The sequence below is a fragment of the Triticum dicoccoides genome, chromosome 7A (assembly GCF_002162155.2).
Source record: "Triticum dicoccoides isolate Atlit2015 ecotype Zavitan chromosome 7A, WEW_v2.0, whole genome shotgun sequence".
Taxonomy (NCBI): domain Eukaryota; kingdom Viridiplantae; phylum Streptophyta; class Magnoliopsida; order Poales; family Poaceae; genus Triticum; species Triticum dicoccoides.
Window position 1 is genome coordinate 719,974,462 of NC_041392.1, and position 9,790 is coordinate 719,984,251.

The window sequence follows — 9,790 nt, forward strand, 5'->3', positions numbered from 1 at the left end:
CTGCTGCGTTCTTCCTGTCCCTTAGTGGCTGACGCTGAGAGCTCCGCCAGGTCTGCATCTCCCAGATCATGGTCGGTCTCACTCTCTCCCGGCTCTTTGGCTTCTTGGCCCTCCGTGGCCGCTGCCCCTTCATTGTGTTCGTCTGGAACCTCTAGTGCGCGCCACGTTCCTATGGATCCTCGAGCTCTCTGGCCACACCCTTGTCCGGCCACCGCACTCTGCCGCCAAGTGGGGGCCTTTGATTCGTACCGTGCACAGGCGAGATGTGCGGGGCGAAACAGGCCCTGGAGCAGCGGGCACTCCTTGTCACCCTCGCAGGACACCGCTCTCATGTTTCATGCGCTGAGGTGGCCGTTGGTCTCGTCGCCAAGTTAGGGCTCGCCGCCGTCGACTTCTCCATGCACCGCCACCTACCGAAGGACTTACTCATCAAGTTCTCGCGCCCTGAGCTATGTGCCCATGTCGCTCGGGGCGTCATACGCTCCAAGCGCTTCCGGCTGCTCCTCCACCCCTGTAGCCGTTCGTCGGGGGCCGAGCCTGTTGAACTCGGCTTTCGTGTCGACCTGCAGATTACCGCAATCCCTGATCATGCCTGGTTCAAATCATTGGCGGATACCTTGCTAGCTCCATTCCGCGAGGTCGAATGCCTTACCCCCGAGACTCGTTCCGGCGCGGACCAGTTGGCGTTTTGGCTCTCCGCTTGGACGACCAACCCAGACATTATCCCCGCCGATACTGACCTGCTACTTCCAATTCCGGACGCCGTCGACGACGATGCCAACCCTAACCAGGCTGATCACTTCACCCGGCACATAATTCGCCACCCCGTCAAGATCTTTGCCGCCTACAACACCGATTTTCGGCTTCCATCTCAGTCTCCGCCGCCTCCGCCACCGTCCGGTCACAACAACGACATGGCCAGCAGCGGCTCTCCCCCCTGTCGGACACCTAACCTCGCCGCCACGACTTCCCGCAGAGATCCGGGAATGGCGCGCTAGTTTCCGTCATGGCTCCTCTGCGAGCGGTCGTGTAGATTGTCGGTATCACAATGGGAGCCCGCCGCTTTGTTTGGACTGGTGCGACATCCTCGTGTCCCACACGCTGACCGCGCCACCTGCCACGCGTGGACCAGTATGTTGCGGCTACCTGTCCACCAGCCTTCTGACGTCGTCCTGACCTACCCGCTCGAACCCTAGTTCAACCCGCGGACCAACTGGCGGCTCCTGTGCGTGCTGGCTCGCCCGCTAGCGGGCCCCCGCCTGAAAAATTGTTGCTTTTGTGGGGTCACCTCTGACCAGCCCGGCTCCATGCCGCTAGTGGATATCGTGAATTTCTGCTCCAGATCCCCCGGCCACCAATCTCCAACTAAGCGCGGACCCGCTTCGCTTGTTGTAGATTCCCACTCTCCCTCGTCGGACCCAGCTATCTCACCCTCGCTACCCGCTGCTCCGGACCATCCTGCGGTCGACATCCGTCCCTCTCCCATGGCGCTTCGTCAGGCAGGGCCTGCGCTCGTGAATCACGAGGCTTCATTGCCCTTGACGCTGTCGAACACGCCCCTTCATTCGGTGCCATGCCTATTGGCACCCTCGACGGCCCCGCAGCCTGGCCAGCGGGACAATAGCCTGTTGGTGAACCCCACATCCCCATCCCTTGACATGGCCGCGCCATGCTTCTCCGCCGCCTTGGTCTTCTACGTGATGATGAGGCGCTTACTCCCGAAATCCTCACCAAGTACGCAAAGCTGTTCAACAGGCCCCTCGCCGCCGACACTATGCAGGCCCTGGCTAACTTCTACGGCTGGAACATGCTGGCTCACCCGCTACTTGGCAATGTCAGCGTCTCTCCGGTTGTTGGGTGCCTCGTCGCGGTCTAGTTGCTAGTGTTGTTACTATGTCCCTATTCGGTCTTTATGGATTGCAACCTTCGTGTTATTTTCTAGAATGTACGCAGATTAAACTACCCCACAAAGCACTCTGCTGTTCGGTCGGTCATCACCACGGTGCGGCCCTCCATTGTTTGTTTACATGAGTCTAAGCCTTCAGTGGTCTCGTCCTCTCTTGTCTCTGACACCCTACGCTCTGACTTCTCTGGCTTCTACTCCCTGCCGGTGGACGAGACTCGCGGGGCATCATCCTTGCTTGGTGCCCTTTTGAGATCTCCTTAATGAGTTGCATGAATTCCAGGCCTCTCAGATCGGCCCTTGGATCGTGGGTGGCGACTTCAACATGATTGCGACGGAAGCTGGCAAGAAAATGACAGGCTCCACCATTGTGCAATGCGCCGATTCCATAGTTTCATGGCCAACGAGGAACTGTGCTACCTCTACCTCCATGGCCAGTGATACACCTACTCTAGTGAGAGGGACCCCCCTGACACACACACACTCATGCGCATCAATCATGTCCTTACCCCCACCGAGTTGGGAGCTGTTGCACCCGCACTGTATCATGTGTTGCTTGTCTTCCGCCACCTCCGACCACGCCCGCTACTCGTGAATTGCACCCCGCACTCTCCAGGGCCCAAGCGCTTCCACCTTGAGCGTTTCCGGCCTACTATCGATGGGTATCATCAAGTGGTGGCCGACGCTTGGCTCACTGCCCCATCCGACCCAGGCCCATTTTGTCGCCTATTCGCGCATCTTGAAGCCACTGCCAGACGCCTACGAAGCTGGAGTGCCCGCTCCATCGGCCATGTCGCGCTCCAACTATCGACTTCCCGCGAGCTCATCGCGTGGTTCGACGCGGCGCGGGACTTCTGACCACTTTCCCTGGGGCTCGCCTCCCTGGATAGATCCATCGTGCGGCAGCACAAGCGCCTCTCTATGCTACGCACCAGCGACACAGACACGACGTCTCTTTGCTTGCACGCTGCCCACCGCAAGCAAAAGTATCAGATCCTTGAACTGCGCATCGATGACACTGTCATTACAGATCTTGAGGGCATGGCCAAGGCCGCTTACTCTCACTTCTCGCTCCTGTTGGGGATGTCGGATCCCCATTTCACCACCATCGCCCTCGACACGATTGACCAGCACCCCTTCGACCTCTCCTCCCTTGAGCTCCCTTTCACCAATGCCGAGGTTTCGCACGCGATGTCCTCACTGCGTAAGGGCAAAGCGCCAGGCCCAGACAGTTTCACGACAGAGTTCCTTTGCGCCTCCTGGGACGTGATAAAGGGCGACATCATGGAGGCCTTCCACAAACTCCACCTTCTCAATGGTCGCGGTTTTCACAAATTGAATGAGGCTTTCATCACCCTCCTCCCTAAGTCTCTTGGTGCCACTGCCCTGTCGAAATTTTGTCCGATTAGTCTCATTCACTTGATTGCCAAGCTGTTCGCCAAGGTCTTCTCGCTCTGGCTCGCCCCTCATGTCTGCACGAGATGGTCTCCACTAATCAGAGTGCCTACTTCACCGACCGTAGCATCGATGACAATTTCCTTTTGGTCTAGCAGATGGCCCGACAGCTCCAAAATCTGCGCAAGCAGCGTGTCCTCCTGAAGCTCCATATTGCGCAAGCCTTCGACTCCTTCTCCTATCTGTTCTGGCTCGATGTTCTGCAACACTTTGACTTTGGCCAATGCTGGACCAACTGGGTGTGCATGCTACTATCCACTGCTAGCACGCGCCTGCTCATCAACGGATTGCCAGGACCGCAGGTCTACCACTGCAAAGGGCTGCGTCAAGGCGACCCCATCTCCCTTATGCTCTTCGTCATTGTGATCCACTTCTGGATCAACTGTTCTAGAAAGCTATGGACCTCGGCATCATGAAGCGCCTCACGAACAGGCACATGGCCTCTAGCATGTCCCTCTATGCCGACGATGTCGTCCTTTCCTTCCACCCTGACAAGACGGACCTAGCCGCTGTCGTCCAGCTGCTCAAGATCTTTGGTGCAGCATCCGGTCGCCAGACCAACCCGGCGAAGTGTTCGGCGTTGCACATCCAATGCATGCCCGCCCACCACGAGTCCATCTCCGCTCACTTCACGTGCCCGATCCTCGAGTTCCCCATGTGATACCTTGGGCTCCCTCTTTCGATCCGCAAGGCCTCCGCCTCTGCATTTCAGCCCTACGTCGACAAGTTGGAGAAGAAGCTCTCCCCTGGTGGGCATCGATGCTTCCCACGGGCAAGCGTCTTGCTCTCATGAGGCACGTCTTTTGCACCATGCAAACCCATATACTCATTGCTATGGTGTTACACCCTTCGATCCTCAGACAGATCAACTGCTTGGTTCACGCATTCCTCTGGCGCGGCCACAAGATTGCCAACGAAGGGCATTCTCCCGCGAGCTGGGGCCGTGTCTGACACCCGATTGCCTTCGGCGGCTTGGGCATCCGGGACCTGCAGCGGTCTGGCCACACGCTTCAAGCGAGTTGGCTCTGGCTGCGCAAGGCCGACCCCTCCAGGCCTTGGCAGCACCTTCACATACTCTACGCGCCCGAGGTTCACTCGATTTTCCGGGCATCCATAAGTTGGGAACTAGGTGACGAATCAATTTGCCTCTTTTCGGATGACCATTCACTACAAGGCAACTCCATTGTCGAGATTGCCCCTCTACTTCATGCCATGGTTATGAGCCGGCGGCGCAGGCACTGCATCGTCCGCGATGGCCTCCAAAACCGTTCTTGGATCGACGACATCCACGGAACCCTTGGCCCCGAGGCCTTGTCTAGTACGTCCTGCTTTGGGTTCACCTTCGAGACCTCTCTCTCTCTCTTGGATGTGCCAGATTGAATCTCTTGGCGATGGACCGTGTCGGGCTCATACTCTGCTAGACCTTGCTATCAGGCGCTATTCTCCGGTTCGACCATTGAGCCGGCCTGGCTGCTTACCTGGAAGACATGGGCGCCCCTAAGAGTCAAGATATTCATATGTCTGGCTTACCAGGGCCAATGTTGGACCGCCGATAGGCTAGCACGCTGTGGCCTTGCTCACGCGCCTGTCTGCTTGTTGTGCGACCAAGAGCTGGAGACCATGCAACATTTTCTCGCCGGCTGCCCTTTCTCGTGACAAGTTTGGCATGACATCCTATCATGGTGCCATGCCACAGCCACCGTTCGCACCTTGGACTGCGAGTTCTGCTGGTGGTTTGACGCATCCATCCATGACTCTTCGGCCGCCACTCGTCGTGGGCTTGCCACCATAATCATCCTCACCGCCTGGAGACTTTGGAAGCACCGCAACGACTGCATATTCACCGGCGGCACCTCCTCTGCCACCAGACTCACTGATTGCATCAAGGAAGACGACCGCAATTGGGCGTGCGCCTGGGCCAAGGGGCTTGGCCAACTGATCAGCGAGACGTAGGTTCTTAGTTTCCAGGTCACGCATACCCTCCCACCGCGCTCGTGTAATTCTCACTCACACCCTAGACCGCGCACGTGCTTGTGAGATTACCCCTGTAATAGTCACATTCTACTCCTACTATCAATACAATGATACACAAGTCTTTTGCGTATTCACGACTTGTATGAGATGGCTGCTGCTTGCGAGAAGATTCAGCACTTTTGCTGAAGCAAAAATGTCCTTGAGTTTCAAATCATAAAGCAAGCAGTTTGCTGCATGCTTTGCAGAATGGTTTCATAATTCAGATTGTATGGAATTTTGTGCATTCTTAGTGTTATTTTAAAGCAGCTTTCCAGATTGTTATCATGACAAGAAGTTGAAGTAATGTTGTTAGTATGCACCAAAGGCCAAAATGTTTAGCCACTCTACAATTTATCTGATGTTTTCTGTAAGAACAGATATCATGTTTCTAATAATGGAAAACGGAAGATATGTGTGTAGGAATTATCACAGGAATGGTCAGATGTTTGGCAACTAATATCTGATGTTATTTGTAAGAACAGACATTGTGTTTCTGATTATTTACATATATATAAATTGGAAGCCGTTGCAAAGGAATGATCAAATGTAATACAAAGAAAAGGAGAAAATAATGTGTGGAGCAATGCAAATGTCAAAGGATGGTCAAATTAAGTTTGACTGTGAAAATAACACTTCTATAAAATAAAATAGTGTAGCAGATGGATAATTGCAAACACAAAGATCTCCTTAGTTCTATCTTTGCAGTTTTTTATCATGCAAGAAAATAAATACAGTTATTGGATTAGAAGGAAAATCTGCTATTTATCTCTGCTATCCACTCCTAGGAAACTAGCAGCATTTAGAAGGTCAAACAATACATTCTTGATAACTTATGGTAAATTTGAGTACAGTATCAAGCTTTGCTTACCTGAACAAACTCAACAAAGGCAATGCACGTGGCATGCACGTAATCACCAAGCAGCCTCAGTCGAGCAACCTAATTGGAAAGGGAAGGTACCGATCTCTTGAGGGAATGACTCATTTAGTCATATAAAAACATGTGTTGAGGATGATAAAAGCATTTGAAAATACCTCCCCACAAATTCCCTCAAAGAAATTCTTCACAACATCCTCTGGAACCTACATGTTCATGAAAGGATAACTTAGAAAGCAGAAAGATGCAATACAATCACCATATCAAACTCCGTGAGAAATCACCAAAAGAACAACACAAGGATGTCTGGATTTATCGTCTCAAATTGTCCTTTGGCTTACTTATTTTAACTTTATTCTAGATCATAATTGAAATGGATACTGCTACAAAATAAGAAATGAAGTAACACCTCCCTAAATATTAACTTGGGAGTATTGGTACATTACACTTACAAAAAGAGACCTACATTATTATAAAAGGGGATATCAAAACAAAAGAAATCTGGTAGACACATAAACTAAGATATCCATTCCGATTAAGATCTAAATATCGACCCCCTATTGTAGGACATATGACTGAAATTTGTATGCAAGTCTGGAAGAACAATCTGCTTTAGTAACAAGTCTCACTTTGCCTGGTTTTCAAACCGTATGATGTAATGTATCATGTGGTATTGAACGAATTGCTTTAAAATTAGCAATAGCTAGCGGTAACCCATGACCCATCATAATGGGTCGTCTTTGTGTACATTCGTTCAAGGAAAGGGGTTTCAGTACCAGCTAATTCCAGGTACCTAATACCATACCAGGTTACTAAGTTACAATCACAAAACACCAACAGAACAAGCTAGTCCTAACTGATCACCAGAAAGGAAAGAATACAACTCGCATTTTTGCAGGCTTTCATGATAGATATGATTATAATTTACTTGTTCAGTTATAAGCGTAACAGAAGTGAAAGACAGGGCAGCATACATTTTTGTCAATGTTAGTACAGTACACAGTCCTGGATACCATTTCTTTCTCATCCTCCGTCTGCACAAAAAGGAGAGCAGATTCAGGCTAATATTATTATACAGCTCAGAAATCACCTAATTGTAGGATGTAAATTTGCAGAAAACTATGTGACTAAATATGTTTACTTACTCGAGGAAGAAATTTGGGGTTCACAGGCAAAATTGCAGTCTTAGATGGCAGAACTCTGACAGGATAAAAACCAAGAATGGTTCCACCAAGTGTTAGAGCTGCTCTTGCACCGACTGCAGAAAAAGCGGAAATTCATCAAGGATTGCTTCTTACAACATAAGAGTTATGAAATTGCAATTTACGTGTTGAAGATACTACCATCATCGGCAAACTCGATAAAAGCAAAACGCATCACTGAGTTTGGATCACCACAGATACGGCAATCTACCACCTACAAGTGCAAAAGATGGTTATAAGATTACTAAGCCCCAACAATGACGTAAACAAGCAAGTATCCAATATTGCCTATATATAGTAACTACTTAAAGCGGGGGCATATCCAGGAATTTCAGGATTGGGGTGTATTTATGCCACAGTTATTTACGCCACATCGCTTTAAACTCGGTGTATAGGGATATAACACCTGTTTATAGGGATATATAACGCCTGTTTCGTCGAAGATACTAATTCCCATCAATTGATGATTATGGCAATTAGGATAGGACGTTCCAGATTGACTGAAACCAAATATCTGATACATCAGTAACACTTAAGCAGGTTATGTCTTTACGGGAGCTTAAAAAAACAGAAGACGCAGGAGATCCTGGTAACAGCGGACGTGGACTCAGATAATTTAAGTACCAAAAGCTGGTGCAAGCACCTGACCGAAGGGATGTGCATGAAAATTGGTGCAACATAAGACGATCTCTCTGTCAATACTCCAAAGGCTGCTGGCACAAAATATTAGAAACTTGGTAGTGGTTGGGTTATTTAAATGAGGATTGTTTGGTTTTCATCAATTTAGTTGGATTTCTGAGATGAATGAACAAATGGTGCCTCGCCTTTATTGGCAGCAGGTACAGGTGTGCAAGTGCTGGTTTGTAACTGATAACTTATAACTAACTAACAGGGATAACCAAACTATACTAATAGATAAGAGTAGGAACAACGGTTAGGCCATATTCCTATTGGGTTTGGACAAGTTATCTCTTATGCCAAGGATCAAAGAGGATTAGCGGAATAACTAAATAACTAATTAGAAAATAATGGAATTATACATATGTTAAACGAGTCAAAACTCCGGGGAGTGGCACCCACAGGTGAATTACCATCACATTTATTTGATGTCATATTTGTACAACTGTAGTCATATAGTACGAACCCATACTTGCTGTGTGCCACAAAGTACAAACAAAAATGCTTCCAACATGCTGGATTCAAGATATATCAACATATATGAACTCATCCTAGATACTTGTTAAGATGATGCATTCGACTTACAGCAGTTCTGTCATGCAATATTTTAAGCCATTAAAAGCAGATCGCTTATTTTATTTCAAGACATAAAAAAGGATATTCACAACAAATATTTTTAATAGTAAGGAGTCTAAGAGCATACTTGACCACAGTTTGAGAAAACCTCAGCAAGCTTCTGTTCAGTGACCTGCAAATTGATGGGGTCAGTCAATTAAGAAGAATCCTGAAAAGAAGAAACTAATGCGACAGCTCAATTCTCTTTGATATTCTCACATGTTGATCAATGTCTGAGACATAGACAGTTCGCCGTACACTATCCTCCCTGTCAGTTCTCCTTGGCCGGACTCCCAACCTACGTCTCCCCTGGTTGAAGCCATTCCTTCTCTGTAACCACAAGACCAATGCAGCTGATCAATATAACCGAGAAAGAAGTGGTGCCCCTGCTTAAAACCCAAATATGGTGAAATATAGAATCAGCATTGACAAACAAATTCATGTGAAAAAACTAACAACAACTGAAAAGCAAACGGATATAAAGCCAACCACACGATCGAATCCAGTAAAAAGGATAAGAGGCGAGAAGAAATTGATCGATCTATGAGGAAAATCCGTTCACCAAAGTAAGGATGGCGACATCCAAAATTGGTGGTGCTAATATTAAGGGGCTGTTTGGATTGTGCCCCATCTAGCCCCACCAATTTTTTGGTATGACCAATGTGAGGGCATGACCAAAATTTTGGTAAGTGATCATTGTTTGGATTGTAGCCGTCCATGTTTTGGCCCTTGCACTGTGGAGTAGCATGCTTGCATGCATTGTGAGGACCCACAGATTAAACTACAGCCAGCATGCAGCAGATACTAATAAAATAAAGGGATAGTTACCTGGGACCCAACGAGACAGAGAGTGCAGGGTGCGATGCCAAAATTTTGGCGGAGCTTTTCGCCGCCCTCAACTCGCCCGTGAGTTGGCTAAGTTTACATTGGCGTCTCGCGGGCGCGCTGGGCGTGCCAATTGTTTGGTAGTGATCCAAACGGGCACCAAATTTTACGGGCTTGCCAACTTTTTGGTCGGGCTGGTTTTGGTCGAGATCCAAACAGCCCCTA

The 9,790-nt window shown here is 49.1% G+C and overlaps 1 protein-coding gene across 1 annotated transcript in view; it reads right to left on the reverse strand.

The window, feature by feature from the left end:
* LOC119329974 (polyadenylate-binding protein-interacting protein 8-like) overlaps positions 1 to 9,790 on the reverse strand; it is a 14,331-nt gene that overhangs the window by 3,968 nt on the left and 573 nt on the right. Inside the window, exons 2-8 of the mRNA XM_037603082.1 lie at positions 8,960 to 9,070; positions 8,829 to 8,873; positions 7,589 to 7,661; positions 7,391 to 7,503; positions 7,220 to 7,279; positions 6,404 to 6,451; positions 6,240 to 6,308 (exon numbers count right to left, since the gene is read on the reverse strand). Coding sequence (XP_037458979.1) covers positions 6,240 to 6,308; positions 6,404 to 6,451; positions 7,220 to 7,279; positions 7,391 to 7,503; positions 7,589 to 7,661; positions 8,829 to 8,873; positions 8,960 to 9,070 — 519 coding nt within the window. The remainder of the gene's footprint in view (positions 1 to 6,239; positions 6,309 to 6,403; positions 6,452 to 7,219; positions 7,280 to 7,390; positions 7,504 to 7,588; positions 7,662 to 8,828; positions 8,874 to 8,959; positions 9,071 to 9,790) is intronic.